The sequence below is a fragment of the Myotis myotis genome, unplaced genomic scaffold, assembly GCF_014108235.1.
Source record: "Myotis myotis isolate mMyoMyo1 unplaced genomic scaffold, mMyoMyo1.p scaffold_m19_p_10, whole genome shotgun sequence".
In the NCBI taxonomy this organism is placed as follows: domain Eukaryota; kingdom Metazoa; phylum Chordata; class Mammalia; order Chiroptera; family Vespertilionidae; genus Myotis; species Myotis myotis.
The window spans coordinates 40,531,543-40,558,321 of NW_023416314.1; the positions used below are offsets into that span (position 1 = coordinate 40,531,543).

The window sequence follows — 26,779 nt, forward strand, 5'->3', positions numbered from 1 at the left end:
GCTCTGTGTGTGACAGGGGGTGGCGCTGCAACCTCCCCATTGACCCTGCCTTGAGTGTGACAGGGGGCGGTGCCCCAACCCCCCAATCGGCCCTACCCTGAGCGTGACTGAGGGTGGCATCACAACCTCCAGATCGCCCTGCTGTGTGCATGACACGGGGCGGCGCCCCAACTCCCCAATCGGCCCTGCTCTGAGCCTGACCAGGGGCTGCACCTAGGGATTGGGACTGCCCTCTGCCACCCGGGAGCAGGCCTAAGCCAGCAGGTCGTTGTCTCCCAAGGGATCCCAGACAGCGAGAGGGCACAGGCCGGGCTGAGGGACGCCCCCACCGGGCCCTCTCTCTCTCTCTCTCTCTCTCTCTCTCTCTCTCTCTATATATATATATATATATAGATAGAGAGAGAGAGAGAGAGAGAGAGAGAGAGAGAGAGAGACATCCACCAATTGCGTCCCATACATGCCCCAATCTGGGATTGAACCCGAAACCTAGGTATGTTCCCTGACTGGGAATTGAACCCACATTGCATGGGATGATGGTCCCACCAACTGAGCCATGTGGCCAGGGCTACAGTGACCTTTTAAATGAATCCAGAACCAGAGCCAACTTAAGTAAAACTGAAAAGTATGTCAACTCTAATAATTGTTCCTTCCCTTTTCCAAACTTTCTGTAACAGTAAATTTTAAGAAATTTTAAGAAAAATGTCACACTTATGAAGAATAAGGGCCCCTGCATCTCCCAAACAAACTACCTATTTTTAGCCTCCCAGACCCCGTCTCCCTGCAGCCAACAGTACTTAATGCTACCTGCATAATGTGTGCTCTAGTGGCCTGATCAAAAGGTATTTAAAAACAGCTCTAGCCCAATATGCACCTGATCCAGCAAACATCTGTCAAGCACCCAAGTATAACAGGGAATAGTGCTATACAACAGCAGCTCTCTGTGGCAAATATTCACTTTATTCTGGGTAAGAATACTTCATAAAGTTCTATCTGTCTGAAGGCTTGCATTTAAAATATATATTTTATTGATTTTTTACAGAGAGGAAGGGAGAGAGATAGAGAGTTAGAAACAGCGATGAGAGAGAAACATGGATCAGCTGCCTCCTGCACATCTCCTACTGGGGATGTGCCCGCAGCCCAGGTACATGCCCTTGACCGGAATCAAACCCGGGACCTTTCAGTCTGCAGGCTGACGCTCTATCCATTGAGCCAAACCGGTTTCGGCAAGGCTTGCATTTAAAAAGGTAAAGCGCCCTGGTCAGTGTGGCTCAGTTGGTTGAGTGAGGTCCCATGCACCAAGAGGTTGCCAGTGGATTCCTGGTCAGGACACATACCCAGGTTGTGGGCTCAATCCCAGTAGGAGGCGTGTAGGAGGCAGTAGATCCATGTTTCTCTCTCTCTCTCTCTCTCTCTCTCTCACTCTTTAAAATCAATAAAAACATTTCAAAATAAAAATTAAAAGGTGAAGCCAGTTTCATCCTATGTATGGGAATTTTTTCTTCAGATACTTTTCCTTTCCCTTAATAGAGAGGCAATGTCCCGAATCTAAATGATGAGTATGTTTTGCCTCGGAATGTATCAAGGATGAGAAATCATTTTGTATTCGTCAACATGATGCAGCCAGAAGTATATTCTAACTTACTAAACTTATGTCCTTAAGCAAAATTTAATCATTGAGACAAATGAATATCAGACCGTAACTAAATCTTAAGAGAAATAAACCAACGAATAATAGTAAGTGCCCCTGTTCTGATGTGAAATCTTTGGTAACGTTTAGGGAGAGGCGGATTCAGCTGGGATGTGCGAGAGTGCTGGGTGAGATGGAAGAGAGGCACGGGGCGGAATAGAGAGGGTCCTGTGAAATATCTGAGCCCTGGTCATCCTTGGATCAGTGTGATTGATTTCTATTGCATCCCTCCCATTAGGAAGACCCTTTCATCTCAACCACCTCCTGAGGGTTCCCCAGGACGGGGGAAAGGAGAGCTGCAGAGCTGAGCCTTGGCCCCGAGCAGCCTTTACCAGCATGTTCGGGTGAGTCGCATCCATCTTGAAGGGAGTATGCACAGGGTTTCCTGCTAAGAAGCCAGGCGGTACTGAATGGTTGGGGGTCCTTTTATAGTGTGCTCTTGCATAAAACAGAAATATTCTTACCTGGCATAGACTTTGTAATTTTATTTATTGATGTTTAACTTTCTGATTGACAGTTTTGCAGTGTTGGTGGGAAAATGGAAACATTAGCAGCTGAAAAAAGGGGTGAAGTTGGCTCATACTTTCTCAATAAGGAGGGGGGAAGCCAACAGGAAAAGGAAACTCTTCTATGGCATCAAAGTGGCCTGAGAAAACTCTAGTATCACTTGCCTTCTTCCGGCTGAGGGGGGGCACCAGCCAGGGTGCGCCCCTAGCTCCAGATTTTGACTCTAATACTTTTCTCCTGGAAGAAGAGCTAAGATTCTGGAAAGAAACAAACTGCTTCCATCTCTTGACGTAGGAAGCATTTCAGACTGAGCCTGGAAAATCCCGTCATTCATTCAAGAAAGCAAGAACGCATTTAGAGAGGTACCTGGGCAGCACTGACAAAGCCAAAAAGCCCAGCCTAAAAACAGGGCTGAGTGGCCAGAGAGGGACCTACATGAACCCCACAGAGGGAAACAATGGCCTCAGCGAATCAGAACTAGTCAAGTCTGTTAAAAGAACTGTGAGCTCTTTTATTAATCCTAAATTGTTAGAGGGGAGATTTCACAAAGGAACTAAAAGTTGGCGGTACAGGTGCACACTAGGGCCCTGGCTCTGCTTTCGAGAGAGGAGGTTGTGGTGTCCGCAGGTCCTAGGCGATTCGCGCTCCAGTCGGGATGATGACCGAGGTTTTCTGAAACAGCAGTCTGCGGAAGAAGGTCCGTGTGAAGTGCAACGCTGATGGCACCATGGGGACCTTGATTGCAGCACAAATTGGTACCCGTTGGAACAAGATCGCACTAAAGAAGTGGGACACGATTTTTAAGCACCACATTTCTCTGGGAACTATGAAATCCATGATGGGATGAACCTGGAGCTTTATTACCAATAGAGCAGAATTCCTTCCCCTTGTCCAGCCCTCTCCTCCCTTCACTCCCCCCGCTCCCCCCAGTATGGATGCTTGTTTTTAAAAAGTCATGTTAAGAAAAATGTAGAAGCAGGGACAAAAAGGTACACAGTAGTTTGCAATATTACGGATTTAAAGTTTTACATATTGATCAGCCCACACTTGCGAGTCAAGCGGTGGTATTTTGGCCAAACCCCAGAATATAAACTATAGGAATAGGCTTAGGGAAAAAAGAAATCCTAGAAAGACACAGGTAAAACATGGGAAATATTTATAAAAGGCAGGCAGATGTTTGTGGAAAGTGGGAAATAATGGTAGAAAGTGAGGGTAACTTGTTAGATGAGGCAGAAGTGCTGTGGGAGATGGAAAAATATAAGTAAAAGGTGGAGAAATGGTAGGTGGGCACTAGAGCAGAGAGGAAATCTATATTAGAAGGAGGATGGCATCAAGGTTAATTAATAGAGATAAAATGCAATGTCAGTAAACTCAGGTTATTGTGTATAAGTCCTTCTGACAGGAAGGAGAGAAATTTGTATACTGCTTGGGAAAAGTGGGAGCCAGGCTGAACAAGCTAAAAAAAAAAAAAAAAAGTACAAAGTCAGTTAAGGTAAAAGAAGGAGTCAGAGTAACAGAAAAAAGAGAACAGTGGGTAATTAAAAATAGACTCCTTCCAAAAGAGGATAAGGAATCAGAGTTATGTAAAATAGGTGCAGGAATGAAAAGAAATGGATGTGGAGGTTTGTCTAAGTTTCATGGTGTCTTAGAAGTACGTAGATATACACCAAATGCAAGCAAAGAAAACAGCCCTTACCAGAAGGCAGAACCACAGGACAGTGACAAAACAGACAGGTTGGCCTAACTTCAGCAGCTGCAAGATCTCACGGGAAGAGAACATCCAGTGCTCATATCATGGTGACCGGCAGGCGGCTAGTCCCCACTCAGCTGGAGTAAGAGGACATGTCTGTTCTCCTAAAGAACTCCCTGTCCACAGAAGTCACAAGGGAGGAGCTCGTGTGTTCAGAGCAGGACCCCATGCCTCCTTCAGTAGGGCCGAGTGGGAAGCCCAGATGTGCATGCTCTGAGCAAGAGCTCACATTCCTCTCTCCTGATCACTTGCAGCTGCTCATGACTCCCTGCCTTGGGCCTATCAGGATGAGTCTCAGCGGGCCCCTTTGCTTTCAGCATGCAGCCCGGTCACCCAAGTCCTCCTCATTCCCTGCTCTCATCCCCATTCAGCTGTACCTCGCCTTTTCTGACCCTATCTGCCATCACTCCTCATCTCCTGTGCCCTGGAGCTCAAGGTCATTTATCTAGAATATTCTGGATCCTCACTCTTTTTTTAGGAATGTGCTCTTCATCTTCTTGCTCTGGAGTGGAATTCTCGTCTGAGGATATTGCTTTCTTTGCAACCCTCTCAAGAGATAGTTGCTTGCTCTCCTACAGCCCTGGTATCCCTGGGCTTGGAGGAGAGTTCCATGTTCTCCTTGTTCCTCATTGCTTGTCCCCAATGCCCTCGCTTCCATAACATGAAGGGACCATATTATCCACAACCCTCTGGTAACTTGGGAGTAGCATTTCTACTCCCCTCCCCCATGCTTTGAAGATTTTAGCTCCTGGATCACTCTCTCCAACACTCCAACATCATTCTCGGGGACTTCCTTACCTACCTTGATGGTTATTCCAGTGCTCTGGGCTCTAAGTTCCTTCATATTTTCTTCTCCATGAACTTGTTGTCCATTTTTTTTTTAATTAAATCTTTATATTGTTCAGATTATTACATTAGTTACTCTTTTTTCCCACCATAATTCCCCTACACCCAGTTCCCACCTCACCCTCCGCCCTCACTCCCCACCCACTGTCCTCATCCATAGGTGCACGATCATTGTCCAATCTCTTCCCTCACCCCCACACCTCTTCCCCACTCCAAGAATAGTCAGTCCATTCCCTTTCTATGTCCCTGATTCTATTACTATCACCAGTTCATACTGTTCATCAGATTATTTGTTCACTTGATTTTTAGATTCACTTGTTGATAGATGTGTCTTTGTTGTTCATAATTTGTATCTTTACCTTTTTCTTCTTCTTCCTCTTCTTAAAGGATACCTTTCAGCATTTCATATAATACTGGTTTGGTGGTGATGAACTCCTTTAGCTTTTTCTTATCTGTGAAGCTCTTTATCTGGGCTTCACTTCTGAATGATAGCTTTGCTGGATAAAGTAGTCTTGGTTTTAGGCTCTTGGTATTCATCACTTTGAATATTTCTTGCCACTCCCTTCTGGCCTGCAAAGTTTCTGTTGAGAAATCAGCTGACAGTTGTATGGGTACTCCCTTGTAGGTAACTGATTTTCTTTCTCTTGCTGCTTTTAGGATTCTCTCTTTGTCTTTTGCTCTTGGCATTTTAATTATGATGTGTCTTGGTGTGGTCCTCTTTGGATTCCTTTTGTTTGGGGTTCTGTGCGCTTCCTGGACCTGTAAGTCTATTTCTTTCACCAGATAGGGGAAGTTTTCTGTCATTATTTCTTCAAATAGGTTTTCAATATCTTGGTCTCTCTCATCCTCTGGCACTCCTATAATTCGGATGTTGGTAAGCTTGAAGCTGTCCCAGAGGTTCCTTACACTATCTTCGTATTTTTGGATTCTTTTTTCATTTTGCTTTTCCGGTTGGGTGTTTTTTGCTTCTTCGTATTCCAAATCTTTGACTTGATTCTTGCGACCCTCTGGTCTGCTGTTGGGAGTCTGTATAATATTCTTTATTTCAGTCAGTGTATGCTTAATTTCTAGTTGGTTCTTTATCACAACATCGAGGGTCTCATTAGATTTCTTGAGGATCTCACTACATTTATCGGCGGTCTCACCAGTCTTTTCGAGGGCCTTATTAAATTTATTGGCGGCTTCTAGACAGTTCTTTAAAGACCTTAAAAGTTTGGTTTTGAACTCTATATCCAACAGTTTGCTTTCCTCCAATTCTATTGTTTGTGTCCTGTTTCTTTGTCTCGGCATTTTTTATGCTTCGCTGTGTCGATAGTGCGCCTTTCTGTGCTAAGTGTCCCAATTACCTGAGGTAGACACTCTTGGTGCACCCCCTTGTGGGATTTGTGCACAGTCTTGTTGTAGTTAAGCCTTGATTGTTGTAGTTATCACTGTGAGGAATTGATATCCAGGCCAATTGGCTGTGAGAATCAGCTGTGTCTGCAGTGGGAGAATTTCTGTGCTGGAGACACCCCTCTGGGGCTAGACTTGCTTCGATGGGGCTTTGGTGCTCACTGAGTCTGCCCCCTGAGTGTGTCTTTTATGGTTCCACGGAGCTGCAAACTGGATGGTCCCACTCTGACCTCTGGGCTTCCTGGCTCCTGGATCTCTAAGGAGGTGCTACTCTAGCCTTTGCCTGAGGCTATCCAGCAAAAGCCTCCCTGCAGGGCTTGGGTGGGGCGGGTCCCCCGGGATCAACAGGGCGGGGTTAGCAATTATGGCTGCTCTCAGTCTTGCCCTCAGAGGCTCTGCTTCTCAGTGTCCCAGTAATCGCTGCAAGCCCCACGGAGAGAAAGCTGCCCTAGGGTTCTGAGCGATGCCAGACAGTCCCGCTTCTCCCGTATGAGTCTGGGTCCCTAGAGACTCGCCCGGAACTGGAGCTCAGAGCCTGAGACTCCCTCCTGATTGAAAATGATAACTGCGCCCTCAGCCACCAGCCCGCTCCGCATGCACTCTGCACCTTAGTATTTTACTTCAGCACTGTGCCTCCTCTGAGTCTCGGTATGTTTTTCTCTTTCCTCCTAGTTGTAGAACTTCCACTCAGCCAGCCTTCCTGTGGTTCTGGATGATGTCCGTTCCGTCTTTTAGTTGTATTTTTGAAGTGGTTGTTCAAGGCAGCAAACTCCAGTGTTTACCTATGCCGCCATCTTGGTTTCTCCTGTGTTGGAGTGATTTGATGTCTGTCCATTCTATCTAAGCCATGCCCTTCCATGGTTATATTTGAGACCTTGTCATTACAATAACTTCAATCCCACCACAATTTCAATTTCAAATATTTTATTCATGTGCCCTGACCACACCTCCTTCCTAACCCAGAATTCCTAGAACACAGAGCCAGCCTGAGGCAAAGGCTATGTGCTGATCCCTTATTGGGAAGAAAGCAAAAGTGAGGGAAAAGGGGTGGTCAGGCAGGGAAGTCAGAAGAACACCTGCAAGGTGGTGCTTTACTGAGCTGGTACCTTCTTCACAAGAATATTCAGTGAGGTTGCTCAGAAAACCCCTCCATAGATGTGGAACCATCACATCTAAAAACAATTCATTAGGGGGAGAAGAAGAAAGCCATTTATCTGTGGAGAACTGCCCTTGTTCATTCTCTCATTGGTCAAAATCCTCTCCACTGGATAGTTATTCCTTATGACCTGCAGGTTGTATAATTGACCACTCTGGGAAGTCGCTAGAGAAGCCAGAGGCCCCTGTGTCCAGTCAGGTCAGACCTGGTGCTGGAGCTGCGGTGGCTGCTATGGCAGTGGATGTGATAGAAGCTGTGCTGATGCCTGAACCCAAACGGCAGGCTGAGGTCAGAGCTGGGAGATATGGCGGCCATGGCTATGACCACTGGAATGAAATAAGCCATTCCTGGAGCCAGTCTAGCCAGAAAATAGGGTAAGTAGCTGGGGTCCCCAAGAGAGGAGTGGGCAAGGCAGGCTGAGCATATCTGGGGTAAAATTAACTGGATCTTGTACAAACCTTACACCACTTAGATCTGTTTTGTCTATTTATATCTGGGTCTTATGTGAGAAAAAAATGTTCTCACTTATTCCCCAAGACGAAAAGTTTAAATCCAATTCTTCAAGCTGATGGCCAATTGCATAATTTTTTTTTTGCAGAGAGGCTATGAAATCAAGTTGCATCCCTTCGTTACAGCTTTGCCTAGGGTCATAGTTGGTATTCATCCTTTCTCTACTCTACCAACCATTCCAGGTTTTCCTCTCCCTCAGTCAGCACATTGGCTGATCTAGGTTACTTGCCTGGTGGGGTTGTCCAGACCTCAGCCCCCTAGTCTTGCTCTTGTCAGGCCATGGTTGCTGCAATTACCCATTAAAAGTTGTCACTGGGGCCCCGGCCGGTCTGGCTCAGTGGATAGAGCATCAGCCTGAGGACTGAAGGGTCCCAGGTTCGATTCTGGTCAAGGGCATGTACCTTGGTTGCAGGCACATCCCCAGTAGGGGGTGTGCCGGAGGCAGCTGATCGATGTTTCTCTCTCATCAATGTTTCTAACTCTCTATCTCTTTCCCTTTCTCTCTGTAAAAAAATCAATAATATATATATGTGTGTGTGTGTGTGTGTGTGTGTGTGTGTGTGTATGTGTGTGTGTGTGTGTGTGTGTGTGTGTGTATATATATATATATTTTTTTTTAAGTTGTCACTGGGCAGAGAAGCACCAACAGATGCCCCCATGAATCACCTAAATTCCAGACACTCTCTTTATCCATTATGAAATGGCAACCCTTACTATTCATGTGAATCAGGGTGGACTACCCTGCCAGGACTGCAATGTCTTTTTTGTCTGCTGGCCCACTAGCATGAGGGTCCCAGAGTGGCCAAACCACAGTCACAGCCTCAAGTTCCCCAGTGGAAATACACCACTGCACACACACGCACACCCCCACAGACACATGTGCGCACACAAATAGGAACTTGTCAAAGCCTAAGATTATGGGACAGGAAACATGAGTTCTACACGGGTCATTGGGAGTGATGGTGATCAGGGCTCCTACTTCTACCACCTTATGGTTGCCCAGACCTATGTCTTCCAGTTATTGAGGAAACAAAACCCTCCTCTTCACTTGCATCACCATAGTTAATGCATTCCTGAGGGAATTGCGTTAGCACTGCCAACAGAGCTTAAAAGATACAAGGTAGTTATTCCTCCTACAATCCCATTTAATTTGTCCTTTTGGCAGATGCAAAAGCTTAATGGATTTTGGAGAATGACTACGGGGTATTAGAAAGGTAATCAGGTACCGAATTCAATTTCAGCTGCAACCTGGATATGCTATCTTTATTGGAGCAAGTCAATATAAACCGGGGCATCTGGGAAATGTTTTCTTTTCAGCCCAAAAGCAATCTGCCTTTGTGTGGCATGACAGCTGTATTCCTTTATCCTCAGGGCTATGTCAACCTCCTGCTCTCTGGCATAATATTGCCTGAGGGGATCTTGAAAATTTTGATAGCCCTCAGAACATCATGTTGGACTATTACATTGATGACAATATGCTAATTGGACCTACGCAGGAAGTAGCAAGCATCCTAGATTTCTTGGTAAAACACATGCATTCCAGAGAATGGGAGATAAACCCTGTGTACATTCAGGGATCTGATGCACAGATGAAGTTTCTAGGGCTCCAATTGTCTAGGGCACGTTAAAATAGAGCCTTTGCTTTATTTTAAATTAAAAAAAATATTTTTATTGATCTCAGAGAGGAACAGAGAGGGAGATAGAAACACCAAAGATGAGAGAAAATCATTGATTGGCTGCCTCCTGCATGCCCCACAACCCAGGCATGTGCCCCGACCAAGAATCAAACTGTGACCTCCTGGTTCATAGGTCGACACTCAACCACTGAGACACACTGGCTGGGCTGAAATAGAGCTTTTGAAACAAGGGGCAGATTGCTTCACATTGCATTGACCATCTATACTAATAAAAGGGTAATATGCTAATTAGACTGGATAGACCGGACGTCATTCTGGACATCCTTCCTGACAAAGTTGGGGCCCAGCCCAGGGGAAGCCGCTCACAATTCTGGGTGCCTGCGGGCGGCCCGGAGGGAGGGAAGCCCGGGTCCCGGGTGCCTGCAGGTGGCAGGAGGATGGAAGCCTGGGTCCCAGGTGCCGGAGGAAAGCCAGTGCCGGCAGCCAGGGGAAGGAAGGCCTACTCTTGCACGAATTTTTGGTCATCGGGCCTCTAGTCATAAATAAAGAGGCACAAAGCTTGGTAGGCCTGTTTGGATTTTGGACATATACTACTTTGGGACTTGGTGGGGCTGTTTGGATTTTGGACATATACTACATTGGAGCATGTTGCTAAAACCCATTTACCAAGTGGTCCCAAGGCTGCCAGTTATGACTGGGCCCCAGAGCCAGAAAACACTGTGCAGCAGATCACAGTTGTTCATGCTGCCCTCCTGCTTAGGTCTGAGATCCAGCAGACTCAAGTGTAAGGGGCGTGTCTGCAGCAAAAGAGACTGGGAAGCCTCCCTCAAACCCAGTAGAAGAATCACAGTGCAAACCCATAGACGCCTGAAGTAAAACTATACCCCTTTCTGCTGCCTATTCTCCATTTGAAAAGCAAATCTTTGCCCCTGGGCTCTGGTAGAAACTAAATATAAAAAAACGAAAATATTAAATGATGATGTAAGCAGGTTCCTGCTTGAGGTGGGATGCTGTCATCTCAAGGTGAGTTCACAATCACAAAGAACTGTCAGCCACACTAATGGCTCAAATCAGAGGTAAGCTAAGGAGATGCAACACCCGGCACCATGGGCTCTGGGACAGTCACTCCTTCCACCACTGAGATCCCCTTGCATCCCACATTCTGTTAAAGATAGTAGCCAGTGCAACCTCGATAACAGATTTCATAGACAAGGATTATTGAAACAATCTACAATTCTGATAGTTGCCCTAAAATGGCAATTAGTATTATCTTTCTCCTCTATCTACCCCCATTCTAGGGCTTCCCCTTATCTAGTTTGCCTGCGTGGTAGGCCGACTCAGACCTTCATCCCTCAGGAGTCTGAGCTCTTGGTTGCTGCAATTGCTCATTCACCGTTATTACCAGGCATGCAAGCACCGAGAGACACCACTGAACCTCACTGTTAGATATTTTCATTGCCCTCATTTTGTGGCAGCTACTCTAGCTCAGCAGGATAATTAGGATCAATCATTCCCAACAATATAGTCATGTTTTCAGAGCCATTATTAATGTTCACAGGGTGTTTGTTTGTTTTGTTTGGGGGAACATAACTTTTCATTTCTTTTGGGAGTGGAACTGCTAAGTCTTATACTATATTTAAATGTATGGGAAACTGCCAAACTGTTTTCCAAAGTGCCTGTACCACAGCAAAGGGAATATAGTCAATGATATTGTGATAACTATGTTGGTGTGGGATGGGTACTAGACCTATCAGGGTGATCACTTAGTAAAGTATATAAATGTCTAACCACTATGTTGTACACCTGAAACGAATATAATAGTGTAGGTCAACTGTATTTATAAAATAGATTTTTTTAATAGCAGCATTATCTTAAAAATCCACAAGATGTCAGTGTTTCTATGTGAGAAAAAATAATGTGGCGGTCTGAGATTAGAAGTACTCCCAGTAACTGGTGCCAAAAATTAACCTAAAGTGAATTTGATATAGAAATAATAGAGATTGGTTGATTTAATTGAATAAGAAATATATGCACATGATACAAAATTCAAAATTATATACAGTGAAAAGAAAAACTTTCCCTCCCTCCCTACTTCTTTTCCTCATCTCTCAGTCCCATTTCATTCCCCCTTCCCCCAAGGACAGATATTTTTATTATCCTTCCAGAGCTATCCTAAATATATATGACAACAAAAATATAAATATGTATATGTTTTCAAATAATACCAGTGATTATATACAATACATGTGTTCTGTGCCTTGATAGTGTTTCTACCTGATATGCCTCAGAGTGACCCCTTCTGTGGCCTGTCTGTTCATTCTCTTAACAGAGGCTTCTGAGGCAAACGTTCTTTATTTTGATGAAGTGCAATTTGTCTTTTTTTTTTTTTTTTTTTTTGAGGTGGGCCTTACTCAAAGTCACAAAGATTTTTCTCTATATTTTTTTCTAGAATTTTAGGTTTTATATTTAGGTCTATAATTCATTTTGAAGTCATTTTTTGTATATAGTGCAAGATATGGATCATTACCATTTTAATTTGCACATTTGTTATTATAGATGTTGTTGAGCATATTTTCATATGTTTAAATATAATTTGTGTTGTGCTTGTTTGTTTGTTGTTTTCTTGTGAGCTCCTTGGTCAAGTCCCTTGCTGGGGGCTGCTAAGTTTGGACATGCAGTTTGTGGAGGTGGAAACTGAAACCTGGCTGCACACTGCTCACCGAGCCACAGATTCTGCACGGGGGCCCCTTTTTCTAATTCACCCCCTGCGAGCCCCATTCTTTACTGCGCACAAAGGTGTTGCCTTTGTCCATTATCTTCTGTATTCTAGGTCTTTTTCATATTTTATAGGAGTTCTCTGTATTTCTGCCCTTCACCACTGTGATGCAAATATATTTTTTCTTAGTCTATTGTATTCTTCACTGTTTATGACATTTTCCCATCAGAATTGTTTTTTGTAGAGTCAAATATACCAATCTTTTCTATTGTGGGTTCTGAGTTTTGTGTCATGCCTAGAAAGTTTCCCTACTTGTTATTTTTAAAAATTACTTTATGTTTTATTTTAGCATTTTTCTGGTCCCCCCACCCCCCCTACACACGCACACATTTAAATCTTCTGATTTAGTATGAATTTATTTTGGTGAAAGGTGTAAGATATAAATCCAATTTAATTTTTTCCCCAATTTGCCAACCAGCTGTCTCAACACTGTTTACTAAATAATTCATCTTTCCACCACTTACATAAAATGGCAGGTTTATCATAAATACAATTCTTATTCTTTTTTTAAAAAATATATTTTATTGATTTTTTTACAGAGAGGAAGGGAGAGAGATAGAGAGCCAGAAACATCGATGAGAGAGAAACATCGATCAGCTGCCTCCTGCACATCTCCCACTGGGGATGTGCCCACACCCCAGGCACATGCCCGTGACCGGAATCGAACCTGGGACCCTTCAGTCCACAGGCCGATGCTCTATCCACTGAGCCAAACCGGTTTCGGCTACAATTCTTATTCTTAATGTAAAAAGTAGCTATGTTGCTCTGCCCAGAGGCCACATGCTACACTCTGATTCTATGGGAAGGACACAGATGACAAGAAAAGAAGGTGATAAGAGAATTTTTTAGCAAAATATTTTCCAAGCATGGTTTGGATTAGAGTCTAAGATTTCTACATTTGCAATATGATACCAAAAAAAAAAAATCTGTTGCAATAGCAATAACCTTGATCATCAGGAAAATATTAAATTAGATTCACTATTTTCTATTTGTTATGCAGGAAAGTGTGCAATGTTTTTGAGAAAAAAAATAATGCAGAATATTTTCCACACATACCCCAACACACATACACACACACGTTTCCTTCCTCCGAAAAGCAAACTGTGTAATGGCTAAACCTTTGGGCTCTGAGTCAGACAAAACTGTGAATACTAACAGTATCTAACTCAAGGGTTAATGTAAGGAGTAGGCGAGCTTGTTCAAAAAAGGTGCCTGCCTCAGAATAAACAGTCAATATTCAGTAGCTACTAACTTCTGTTTGTGTAAAGTGCTTGGATGAGTTTATACTGATACCCCTAATTCTAATCCAATACCAGAAGGTTCATTTTAGCATTCTCTCTTTTCCTTATTTATAACTTCTTCCTCCAAAAAAGGAAAACCCAGCTCTCATTATCTATGATTTAGTAATTTGTTTTAAAATGTGTGTTGTTTTGTTTTTCAGGGAAGTGTTTTCTTCAGAAGCCTACAGAATGACCTCTGACTCTACTCCAGAGGTGGGTAACCACAGAAACTGCATTCATTGACCCTTCACTTTCTGCCTTCTCCTAAACCCCACTCCAATATCCCCTAGTCACCTCATTATAAACTAAATGAAACTGGAGTTCTCTATCCCCCAACCCAAGTGCTAGAAGCTCAGGGCCAAGGTAGGGTAACTGAAACTTGATATAAATTCCTGCTTCCTATGTAAACCAAAAGGAAGTCACCCTGAGTTGAAGATCTTTTAAAATGTTAGCAATGTGACCTAGGGGTTTTTGAATTGGTTATTGAAGATCTAGAATCCACTCTGAGTCCTGGCTGATTCTAATAGTTATTCCCATACTTCCCACTCAGCCAGACACGGTCATTTAACCTCTCAGTATTCCCTACCAAATGCTGATAGTGATTTAACCCTGCCTTGCACCCTTTATAGATGTTATTTGTGAAAATCAAATGAGAGGATCAATGGGTCTGTACTTTGAAAATTATGCGGTACTAAGTAAACTGAAGGACCCCTAGAATGTGTCTTCAGCACATTATTACTGGTGACTTTTACCTAAATACTCAGATGCACTATCTTGACTCACCTGGTAGTGGTAGCTCAGAGACCACTCTTGCTGCTCTGACCAACCCTAAATTGGGAGGCAGAAGTATTCTAAGAATACAGGGAAAGTGAGGCTGGTATAGTGAATAGAGTGGCTAACAAGACAGGATATCTTGGGAATCTCTTAAAATAGGGAGGTCAAAATGCTTTGGCTATTAAATAATTATAAAATATGTATTCATTTATTCAACAGCTACTTGCTGAGTGTCTTACAAAGGGATGGAGAAATGAGAAACTCCATCCCTGCCCTCAAGAAGTTTAGAGTAGAGGCCCTGGCCAGTATTTCTCAGTGGTTGGAGTGTCAGCCGCGTTCAGAAGGGAGGAGGGTTAGGTTCCCCATCAAAGGTCAGAGGCACATATCTGGCTTTTGGGTTTGATCCCCAGCCCTGGTAAGGGCACATGCCAGAAGCAACCAATCTATGTGTTCTCTCTCACGTTGATTTCTCTCTCTGTCTCTCTCTTTCTCTCTCCTTCTCTCTCTCTCTCTCTCTCTCTCTCTCTCTCTCTCTCTCTCTCTCTCTCTCTCTCTCTCTCCCCTCCCTTCCACTCTCTCTAATAATCCATGGAAAAAATACCCTCGGGTCAGGATTAACAAAACAAAACAAAAGTTTAGAGTAGGGAATCCAGTGCACCCCTAGAGTAGGTAGTATGATAGTCACAATTTCTTGAAGACCTACTGTGAGCAAGGGATGGTGGTGGTCTACGTATTATCTCATTTAACATAGGTCTAACATGTTTTCTCATTTAATACATGCAACTGTCTTGAAGGTAGGTATTATCTTTGATAATAATGAGGAAATCAACAATCAGAAAGGTAAAGAAATTTGTCCAAAATCACACATGTAGTAAATGCAAGAGTCAAAATTGCAATCCAGGGCTGCCTGTACTCTAAATCTCATATTCATCCCCCCACGCTAATAAGGTAAGAGTAATCCATTCACTGACGGAATATTTATTGAGAACCTTTTTGTTCCAGCCATTGTTCTGGATGGAGTGATATGAATGAAAAAACAAAGTCCCTGTATCATGGATAAAGACAATAGAACAAATACATAGTATTTAGTACATCAGCTGGTAGATGCTGTGGAAAAAAATTAGGATAAGAAGGATAGGGGGAAGGGGATTGCTATTTTATTGTATTATATTTTTAATTAATTATTTTAAATTTTGGAATGCTTCATGAATTTGCGTGTCATCCTTGAGTAGGGGCCATGCTAATCTTCTCTGTATCGTTCCAATTTTAGTATATGTGCTGCCCAAGCGAGCACAGGGATTGCTATTTTATTTTTTAAATATATTTTATTGATTTTTTACAGAGAGAAGGGAGAGGAATAGAGAGTTAGAAACATTGATGAGAGAGAAACATCAATCAGCTGCCTCCTGCATACCCCCCACTGGGGATGTGCCTGCAACCAAGATACATGTCCTTGACCGGAATCGAACCTGGGACCCTTGAGTCTGCAGGTTGACGCTCTATCCACTGAGCCAAATGGGTCAGGGCAGGGATTGCTATTTGAAACAGAATCCTCAGGGAAGGCTCTGATAACGTGAGGTTTGGGTGGAGATCCACAGGAAGTGCCCGAGTAAGAGAAAAGACTGACAAGAAGAGTTTCCGCCTTTGCCTGCCTGTGAGTTCAGTCTGAAAAAAGAGGGCCAGGATGCACAGGAGGTGTTCATGGAGAGGATTAGGCTCAGAATCAGAAGACTTGAGCTTTATTTAATTTATTGACAAATTACTTCACTTTCGAGCCTAAATCCCCTTCCCTGTAGGTGGAAATAATCCTTGCCCCAGCTTCGCGCACGCAGCTGCCAAAGGATAAAATGTGATAGCCATGTGAAAGTCCGTTAACAAATAACACAAGTGAGAAAGCAAGACTAGGTGCCAACTTTTCAACCGAAAGGAAGTCTGTGTAGGAATATACTAACAGGAATTCCTAGTTCAAGTGGACCCATCACCCTAGACATCTTTTTGAAAAGCTATCTCAAAAACAGACTAAAATAAATAAGCATACGTTTCATAAAAAGTGTCTGCAGAAGATCCCTGTTCAAGTTACACTACTCAGAAGTTGAATTATGTGTTTGAACTATACTCTGGGATTCGCATCTTAATCCCACGCCCCACCTAGGTATTTGCTTTTTTTACCACGCCCCCCGCCAGAACTCCATTTCCCAGCATGCCCCGGGCTCCAGTAAATAGGCAGTCATTGTGACGCAAGTTCCACAGCTTTCTGGGAATTGTAGTCTATTCGTCCTCCAGTTGCGGAAAGCTATCGTAGAGCTGTGGACTACCACTCCCGTGAGGTAGTGCGGAATTCCACCCTGTTCGCGGCGTCTTCGAACGCGCCGCGGCAGCCATGTTGGACGTGGCCAGCACAGGGGCCGGCACCAGGGGGTTATCCAAGCAGCTGTCACGATGCTGGGGGCCCTGGTGTTAAGGAGAACAGCGCTGGCGCCGCGGCTCCTCCTCCATCTGCTTAGGTCTCCATCACTCGGGAGCCCCCGAGGTCCCTCCGGCCGGAGTGTGACCACCGGGGGCTGCGGGGAGCCGCAGTGGCTAAGGGCGGCCATCGGGGGGCGTCCTGGAACATCGCTGGCCTCGCTCACCCGAAGAGGGGCAGCCACCGGGGGGCGCCACGGAAGACGCACGGAGACCCAGTGCCTCGCAGCCGCCACATGGGGACGCCTTCCTGGCCCCGAAGACACACTCCCCGGACAGAACTGCTGGAATGGGGTCCCCACCAGAGGCAGACTGGGCATGTGGGCCCTGGCCACGGCGCTGGTGGTTCACTGTTACAGCAAGAGCCCGTCCAACAAGGGTGATTATCGGGACAACCTGGGGTCCAGGAAGGGAGAGGCGGGAGGAGTGCCTTGACTGTCTTTGGAGGGTGGGAGTTGCTTATAGCTTTAGAGCAGCGGAATCTCAGCCCTGGAGGGACCCAGACATTGTCACGGGGGTAGAGTTTGCACTGGGAGAGCTCGGTGCCTCCGAGTTGCATCATTTCCAGCGTAGTGCCGCCTCCCTTCTTGGGGCATCACTTTGTCCATCTGTATAAAGGGAGCATCGGACTAAACCTCTAAAATTAGAGCATGGTCATTTAATTCTCGAATATTCTGCCTGGCCCGATTCCTCTTTTGAGAGGTCTCGGGGAAACTGCGGTGTGTTTTGAGGGCAACCGCTAAATGGTTTAGAGAGGTTTACCCCCTCAGATGGCCTAAGAAGAAAAGACTTGGTTTCAGTTGCCAGCTTTGCCACCGCTCATCGCTTGCACCTCTCTGGCTTCAGTTTTCCCACTTATACAGCGAAGGGTTACTTCTCAGTACTTTTACAGTGCTGTTATTTTCTCTGTCTTGGCGTTCAGCAGCCTGGGTCTGTCCATCAGGGTTTTGCTATGCCTGGTCTCAGGCATGAAGAGATCTTGCCATGTGGGCCAGTTGGCAGGAGAAGGAAGACTAGGAAGTTGGCTCTGTAAGGGACCCAAAGTAACCATGGGGGCTGGCTGACCCAGGTGGGCATCTCACCTGGGTGCGTGGAGCTCAGCAGGTACTGGGAGAGCAGGCAGAGAGCCAGACATGAGTCCAACCACTCAGGGACTCAGTTGTTCCTCACGGGGGAGCCTGAGGCAGGGCGTCCATGGATTACATGCATTCCCAGCTCTGAGACTGGAGTAAGGGGGGCTGCCCTGACATCTGTTTACTCAGCAGCTGTAAAGGCAAGGCCTTGGGCTGGGAGTAAGCACAGCTGGGGCCTTGTTTTGGTTCTCCCTCTAACTCCCATTGTGACTTTGGGCTCTTGCTCCTCCTCACTGGTCCTCTGTTTCTTCATCCTACAGTATGAGGATGCTGACGTAGGGCTCTAAGGGCTCTTCTAGCTTAGGCATGCTATGATTCTATCACTTCCCGCAATTTTTTGGATACTCTCAGTGTATCTAGTTTTGGGCACAAAGTTAGTTAAGGAGACATTGCAGGCAGTTAGGCTTGTGGGTCTGGTGAGTGGTCTGACTATGTGTAGTTGGGGGATCAGAGGACCAACAGAGTCAGGAAAGCTTTCCTGGAAGATTGGAGATCCCTGGAGGATGGGGAATTTGAATTTGCATTCTGACGGCTGAGACAACAGATGAAAATGTCTCACTGTGACCTCCATGAGGTTTTTTCAGGTTGATACCAGCTCCTTTCTTTAATACCTTCACATTGTCCACCATAGTATTGGAACTTAGTAGGTACTCAGTAAGTGTATTCCATGCAGAGGCTTCAGGGAACAAGGATGTGGGAGTCGCACATTAGCATGGTGTGTGCAGGAGCTGGCAGAGTGGCCAGCCTGGCTGGAGAACAGGGGGTCTTTAGGGTGAAGTGAGAGCAGATGGAGTGGGGCCTGCATGTCATGCAGTGTGGTTTGGAATGTCTCCGTAGGCCTTGGAGAGCCATGAGCTCAGGGAATGTCCTGAGACCAGTATGTTTAGAAGTATTAGGGGGAGGTGTCCCAAGTCTTGCCTTTTAGAAGGGCTCTAGACTGGACTTTGTGGCATGTGAACCCCAGCAAGGAAACCAGAGTCCACTTACCAAAAGAGATAATGACCAAAACCACGATCATTTCCAACCATCTGACTTACTGGCTACCCTGTCCCCTGACGTGGAGTTGTAAACTCAGGCCCTCAGTGCAGTGTGATAGAAACTGTACCCTGTAGGAGCCAGGAGGCCTGGGTTCTAATCTCGCCTCATTCTTCTTTTCCTCTGTGACTTTGCAGAAGCCAATTCTTTCTGCAGAGGGAGGGAAGAGAAAATATAGCCATCTCTGAAGAAGGCTTGTTTCCCTTCCAGCTGGGGGCTGTCTGGGCATGTGCTTAGGGAAGATAACCAGGAAAGACCTGGCCCTGTAGTCTGTGGTTGGTGGGTGGAGGCACTAATGTCTGAACCACAGAACTGGTTTACATGTGCTCGTTCAGGTGGCTATATTATCTTTGTTGTATGGATAAGGAAACTGAAGCTCAGGAGGTTAGCTGAGTTGGCCAAGTGGTACAACAAGTAAATGGCAGAGGTGTGGTGGGAGCCCATGTCTGTGTATGTCCAGATCCCGTTTTCTCCCCTGCGCCAATGCCTCTTCCTGTTGCAGTGGGTCAGTCTCTTGGCTGGACTGAGAACTCTCTGAGGCAGGACTGGGCCTGAGTTCGTCCCGTGTTCAATAATGGATCTCAGAACCATGCTGGGCACAGAGGACTCCCCAGGCACTTGGTATTTGAAAAAAAGAAAGAAAGAAAGAAAGTGCTTCCGTTGTCTTTTGAGATTTGTTTCCAGCTAAACAAGTTTTCTTTGTGGCCACAAGGTGGTGCCAGCAGCCTGCAGGCTGCCCAGGGGAAGCCAGCTTAGCTTTTCTGCTAGGTAATTCCTAAAGATCTGAACCCTGTGCTTTGGGTCTCGCTTTGGTGGGCTTGGCACTGGGGAGTTTGCAGATTTTCCAACCATCATTTCATTTTCTCAGCATCCTGTGAGGCTGGCAGGGCAAGGGTTTTATTGCCTCTGCTTTACAGTCAGGGAGGCTGGGGTCGAGAGGGAAAGAGGCTGCCACAGCACATGGTGAGTAGGGGGCAGAGTGTGTAGAAGCCAGGCTTCCCGACTCCTGGTTGGCGCTCTCTCTGCTCTCAGAAGGGCCCACACCCCTTCCTGCTCCTCCCCATCCTGACCCTCCCTCTGGATGTGTGACCTATGACATCAAGATTCAAAACTAGGCTAAGAAATGAGTTAGAGAGAAAGTGGGCAAGGTAGGGGAATGACTGATAATGATAATCATGTAAAACAGAGAGCTTGATAGCTACTAGTAGAGGGGAGTGAAGGAATTCGCACAGTGAGCATTTATCATTCACTGGCAGCACTTGTGCTAGCCCTGTCCTGGGATCACCTGTGTGATGAGAGGAGGTAAGAGTTTGGCTCTGTTCCAAAGACTGAGAAATAGCGATCAGGCTATCAATCCCCAGAAGGAAAGTAGGGGAGGGCGGGGGTAAGGGGAAGAGATCAACCGAAGGACTTGTATACATGTATATAAGCCAAACCAATGGACATGGACAACAGGGGGATGGGAGCATGAGTGTGCGGGGCGGCGGTGGGGAGGTTGGGGGTTAATGGGGGGGATGAGGACACATTTGTAATACCTTAACTAATAATAATAATAAAAAAAAAGAGTTTGGCTCTGTAATAGATGTGGAAGACAAGTTAACATGTGGGCATGGGCTGATTAGCCTTCTCTGTACCTACAGGCATACCTTGTTTTATTGCACTCACTTTATTGTGCTTCAGATAAGTATTCATTACAAAAAAAGAGTACGGCTCACTTTATTGTGATGTGTGCTTTACTGCTGTGGTCTAGAACGGAACTCATAATATTTCTGAGGTATGCCTCTATCTTGGCATTATTTCTCTTGCTAAAGCCCATGTTTCTGAAGTGCTTCTACTTTCACTGTTTTACTGGGCCCTCTAAGCTGACCTGAGGAGTAGGTCTGACCAGCGCCCTGTCTCTCTACAGATGCAGCCCTGATGGAAGCTGCTCGAGCCAACAATGTTCAAGAAGTCAGCAGGTGAGTGTCAAACCCCAGGCCTGTTCTCCCCCACAGAAGATGGCTGCCTTGGAGGAATCTCACACTAAGCTGGGAATTAAATTCTGTAGTCGCCTAGTCACTTGGGCTTCCTTCTGGAGCTCTGTGTTTCCTTTCTTCTGACCCCAAACGCTCCTGAATCCTTCTACTGTTTTGTTCTTCACAGGGCATTGTTTGTAGTCCCCTTTGCATCCTATGGGTTCTTCACTGCATCTTCTACAGTAATTTGTTCTTGTTTCTTTGTAGAACTGGCCAGGTGTTAGTGCTTGTTGCCTTAATGGGGTGCAGGTGGGCACCCATGGAGAGGCTTGGGGATTTGGGAAGAAGCTGGAAGATACCTTTCTGACACGTTTTCTGGGGCTAGAAAAGCCTGGGGTGCACATGATGGGCCTCTGCTCATGGGCTGATTGCGTTTCTCCAGTCTCCCTGCTCAGCTGGGCCCCTAATGACCACTGGCCTGTTAGATCTGAGGCTTGTTCTTGGGCAGGGGCAGGACTCAACTTAGAGATCAGCCTGGTACCAGGAGCAGGGCAGAGTCTGTGTCCGGGATGGATGCTCAGATTGGGCCAGCATAGGGCATCAGTATGAGACTAGGGGGCAGGGGTTTTATTCTTGATGAAACTAGTGGCACTCACTGGACCTAATCTTGCCCCCCCCCTCCCTTGCATAGAATTAGATGGCCATAGGACACTCCCCCTTCCATACTGCCAAGTCCACATGTTAGACAGGAAGTCTGGTTCTTGGGGTGGCTAGCCCTGCACCCAGTTCCACATACTCTTCATGTCCTTCCCCACTCCAGCTGCCTGAACATACGAGAAAGTGTTGAAAGGCAACTACAGCCCCCACCAAGACTTACTGCTTTGATTCCCTTTCATTTTATCTGCAGCATTATTGATTCTCAAGGGTGCTTTTGAGTATTAATGTTCAAGGCTTAGTTTTTAATAAACCACTTTTGGAAGTATGGGCTGGGAGTTGTTTCGTAGCTTAATAAATATGATAGAGCAATAGTTTAATAAACATGCAATGATGCATCTTAAAAACCGAGCACAGATGTCAGCTTGTTGTTATAAGAGCCATTCATAACTGCAGGCTGTGCGTGGCATCTTCATTCCCCCAGAAACAGATGAGCCTCGCTTCCTTCTGCAGTACCAAGGAGGGGGTGGGTGTGGGACTGGCCAAGCCCCCTCCTCTCAGGCTTGTGCTGACCCTGGAATCACCTGTTGGTAACTGCTAAGGGCTGCCAGGCTTCTGCTTCTCTCTGGCAACCCACTGTAGGCAGCGCAATTGCAGAGCAGCTATGCTGTGACTCCACCTTTCTGCCATCAGCCAGGCAGACTGAGTTTGCCCTATCCCATTGAGCCCCCATGTGTTGATTATTTTAGCTCTTTCAACATTTTTCTAAAACAATTAATCACCTGCCCAAAGAAAAGAAAAAGTGATGGGATTTATGGTGCATGTGTGATTCAGCAACATTCATTCTTGTCTTTGTGGATTTGGCCTGTAGGGACCTTTCATGTGTGTCTCCAGTCTCTAGCCTGCTTTCCCCCTGCCTCCTCTTGCCCATCTCTCTTGGTTGTGATGACTCAGAATCTTTCTTCACCATTTGTGTGGAACCCTGCCCTTCAGCATGAGAGTCTCCCTCTCGCTCTCCCCCCTCCTTCCCAGAAGCAAAGAGCAGGGGACAAACGGAGCAAAGGCAGGGGAAGAAGATGCTGGCTGGCTGCTGGCCTGGTGTAATGCTGCTGCTAAGGTGGTGTTTGTGCAGAGTTGCAGGGTTGGGAAAGAGGGAGATGATTTGAGAGAAGCTGGAATGTACAAGCTCTGGAATGCCCATGAAGGAGTTTCGAATTTTTATCTTATGATCACTGGGGAGACATGGGAAGTTTAGAGCAGGGAAATTGCCCAGTTAGGGCCATTCAGAAGGGTGAAGGGTAAATTGAATTGGGCAAGGGCTAAAAGCAGATCTGTTAAAAGGCTGTTTTAGTAAGATAAATTCAAGGTGATGAAGGCCTGAATTAGGACATTCTTCTCCTTCTAACCCCAAGCAGTTCCTGCATATGAAAGAATGAGTGGACCTTTGCTAGGCACTAGAGATGGGTATGTGTGTGACCCTGGCCCTGGTTTCAAGGAAACAGACATGTAACCTACCAATTACAGTTATTCCTGCTAATAGAGCTAAGCCTAGAGGTGAGGGTGAGAGGCAGATCATCCTTGCTGGAAGGAAACTTTCTTGAATTCTTAAAGCAGGTCTTTATTCAACTTTTCTATGACCTAGACTTTGCATAGGTGCTTCACACTACTCTTAATTTCTTCCTCTGCCTGTCCTAGCCTTAGCTTTGCCCAACAGACCTGCCTATAGCAGGATAGAGTCATTCTCAATTAAAAACCAAAAACTTACACAGTTTATGCATGGTTGGGTCACCATGTGTATGATCAGTGTGGTCAGTGATATAGTATTTGGAATAAAACAGATCTGGTGAACAATATTGCCCTCTACCCTTCTTTCCCCCTTGACCTCTCTGTGGCTCTGTGCTGTGTGTGTTTCTGCCTTGATGTTCCCTTACCATCCCCAGACCCAGAGCCTTGGGAGAGCTCAGGATAATGAAGGGCAATAGCCTGAGGCTCTTCTGCTCAGGAGGAAGGTGCTTCATTCTCTTCTTAAGGGCATTCGAGAAGCTATAGATCTTGGACCCTCGGCCCTCCCTACTTTCTGTTCCTCATCCTCTGCTTAAATCTAGCCTTCTAGGTTCAGCTCAAGTGCTGCGTTCCTTGTGAGACCTTCCTTGACTCCTCTCAGCTGGGTATGATCACCGCTTCCTTTGCCCCACACCTCCTGGGCTGGGAGAAAATGAGTGTCATCTAGGAAAGGATGTGCCAGCATGTAGGAGAGAATCCTTTTCTAGAAGCGAAGTTGGAGGTTAGGTGAGAGAAGTAGGGCTGAATGTCAGGAAAACAGGAAAACCAGCGAGGTTCACATGCTGACTTAATTAGGAACAGGTCAGGAATCCTCATAGAGTTTGAGATGATCAAGCCAAGAGCTCTGGATAGATGCCCTGACCTGCAGGTACTATTGACCTGCTTTATGTGGAGCTAGGTAAATGTGTGTGGTTTGGGCTTGCCTGGCTAACGGGACCCGGCAGTATCTGCCACTTGCCATGCTCTGTTCTTTATATTAATAAGTTTGCAAGCCAGCCTTCACCTTAAGCCACTGTATTGTGTGCCTCCCCATGGCAGGGACAGTTAGTTCCCGTATTCTCTAACACAGCAGAACTCAGGGAAAGTTGCTTTTTACTGACTTTTCTGAAACAGGCAGCCCAGAGTCTAATTTCCATACTCCCATTGGCTATATGAGAGGGAGGCTGGATCCTTCCTCTTCCCTTCTTCTCTCTTCCTTTCTTCCTTCTCCAGGGGCACTTAAACCTTGTGTATTCAGCTCTTCAGAAGTGAAAACCGGTCCTGGATCCTGTTTCACCTGTCAGCAGCATGAGCAGGTGGCCTGTTCCTGGGCTTAGCCTAAACCTGAGCCTGGCTTCTAGACTGAGGAACTATTCACCCGAAACCAGGGCACAGGGTAGACTGAAGGCACATCTGTCCAGGCTCAGGCTGAGCCATGTGAGGAGCTATCAGGGCTGGGAGAAGTGAGGCCTCCTGTTCTTCCTCTTCTAAAGGAGATCACATTTCTTTCAGAACAAACTTGGGTGAAAGACAACACCCCTACCCATTTCCCTTCTCCCGGCAGGGAGCTGGGCCTCTGCTGAGTCCTTAACTCGGGTGTTTGTCAGCCCCAAAATTTTCATTTTATTTACTTATTTATTTAAATATATATATATATTTTTATTATTGATAGTATTACAGATGTCTCCCTTTTCCTCCCATTTACCCCTTCCTGAGCCCAAATATTTTCTAATGAAGAAGCCTGATGGTATAAAACCTGGACTTCAGACTGTCTGCCCTTTCTCTCCAGGATTTATTTGTTCATTTGACAAAATTTACTGAGCACTGGTCATGCTGGGTCATATGCTTGACACGCGACAACTGACCAGCCATGACTCCTGTCCTTGAAGAAGGAGACTAGGAAAGACTGTAACAACATAGTATAGTCAGTGCTGAGAGACAGGAGGCCACACCGTGCCCCTGACCAATCTGGGGGACCAGAGAAAGCGTCCTAGAGGAAATGGCACCTAGTTAGAGTCTTAAAATATCAGTTGGGCTTAGCAAATAGAAAAGGGAATGCATTCCAGGCAAAGGGGTCAGCATGAGTGGCATCACCAAGGTAAGAAACAGCCTAGGAGGTTGTGTGATGGAGAGGGGGAAATTACATACTGTTGCTGGATCACATTCTAGCCTAGGAGGGACTGAGGATAGGCAGGGACCTGGTCCTGGAGGGCATTGTCCATTTGTCCCACAGTTGCTCATCTGTCTAGCCTGCCCCTGTGCCTAGCCCTAAATTGAATTTGTTTCAATGGCAATAAAATGAGGAAGGAGAAGCAATCCCTGCCCTGGAGGAGCTCACTAACTCCCTTCCTAGGTGAGGAGGGAGCATCTGAGTAAAAAATTGAGAACCAGTAATACAAGGCACACATTGCCTAACTTCTATGAGCCTAAATAATTAAATAACATGGAAGATGATAATGCCTATAATGCATAGAACTGTAGAGTGTTTATTATTAATAATAAAATTATTATTTCAACCAATATTTATGAGTGCTTATTAGGAGCTAGACATTAGGCTGAGTGCTGGAGATATAGTAGTGAACAAGATTGGTTCAGTCCCTGCCCTCTTGGTACTTACAGTCTAACTGAGAGCTAGATGACTGATTATGCAGTTATAATATGTATTTCAAAATTAGTACAATTTGTCTTTTCAATAAGTGGTGCTGGGACAACTGGATATCAATGTACAAAAAAATGCAATTGGAGCCCTATCTCACCCATACACAAAAGTTAACTTAAAATGGATCATAGACCTAAACATAAGAGCTAAGAGTATAAAACGCTTAGAAGAAAACATAGGAATAGATAAGTTGGACTTCATTCAAATTAAAAAGTTCTGTGTTCAAAGGATACCTTCAAGAAAATGAAGACTGTTCTATAGAATGGGAGACAATATTTGCAAATCATATATCTCATAAGAGATTTGTTTCCAGAATATATAAAAAATGCTTAAAATTCAATAATAAAAAAGATAATCCAATTTAAAAATGGACAAAGGATCTGATTAGACATTTCTCCAAAGAAGATATTCAAATGACAAATAAGCATGTGAAAAGATGTTCAACATCATTAGTCATTAGGGAAATGCTAATTAAAACCACTTCATACCTATTTATGATGGTTATAATCAGAAAGACAGGTAATAGCAAGTGTATGAGGATGTGGAGAAATTGGAACCCTCATATATTGCTGGTGGGGGTGTGAAATGGTGTTGACTGCTTTAGAATTCAGTTGGTGTTTCCCCAAAATGTTAAACATAGAGTTACCTTATGACACAACAAGTCTGCTTCTAGTATACCAGTATATACCAGTACTTGTATATTAATGTTCATAGCAGCATTATTTTTTAGCTGCATTATTCATACCTAGAGGCCCGATGCATGAAATTCGTGCATGGGTAGGGTCCCTAGGCCTGGCTGGTGATCAGGGCCGATCTGTGGGACGACTGGCAGAGCGATTGCCAGGGCGGGGCCTGCTGGCACCTGCCTTGGCCAGCCTGGGGCCTGTGGGCTAGGGGCAGCTCCTGCATTGGGCATCTGCCCCCTGGTGGTCAGTGTGCATCATAGCGACCGGTCGTTCCAGTGGTCGTTCTGCTGTTTGGTCAATTTGCATATTAGGCGATTATTATATAGGATAGCCCAAA

General features: G+C 45.4%; 1 protein-coding gene, 1 non-coding gene and 1 pseudogene across 4 annotated transcripts in view; 2 read left to right on the forward strand and 1 right to left on the reverse strand.

Moving 5' to 3' along the window:
• Positions 1-2,852: 2,852 nt before the first annotated feature.
• On the forward strand, positions 2,853-3,064 carry LOC118664691 (annotated as a pseudogene).
• A 12,438-nt stretch (positions 3,065-15,502) lies between these two features.
• Positions 15,503-15,609, reverse strand: LOC118665649. Its single transcript, XR_004970726.1, has one exon. It is a non-coding gene; the product is annotated as a U6 spliceosomal RNA (small nuclear RNA).
• Positions 15,610-16,673: 1,064 nt separating this feature from the next.
• CLPB (caseinolytic mitochondrial matrix peptidase chaperone subunit B) overlaps positions 16,674-26,779 on the forward strand; it is a 161,369-nt gene continuing 151,263 nt past the window's right edge. For 2 of the 3 annotated variants that reach the window (XM_036325093.1, XM_036325095.1), the window contains exons 1-2: positions 16,755-17,157; positions 20,853-20,904. In XM_036325093.1, the coding sequence (XP_036180986.1) occupies positions 16,755-17,157; positions 20,853-20,904 (455 nt within the window). Of the gene's footprint in view, positions 17,158-20,852; positions 20,905-26,779 lie in introns of all 3 variants that reach the window. The other variant, XM_036325094.1, reaches the window with a different exon arrangement.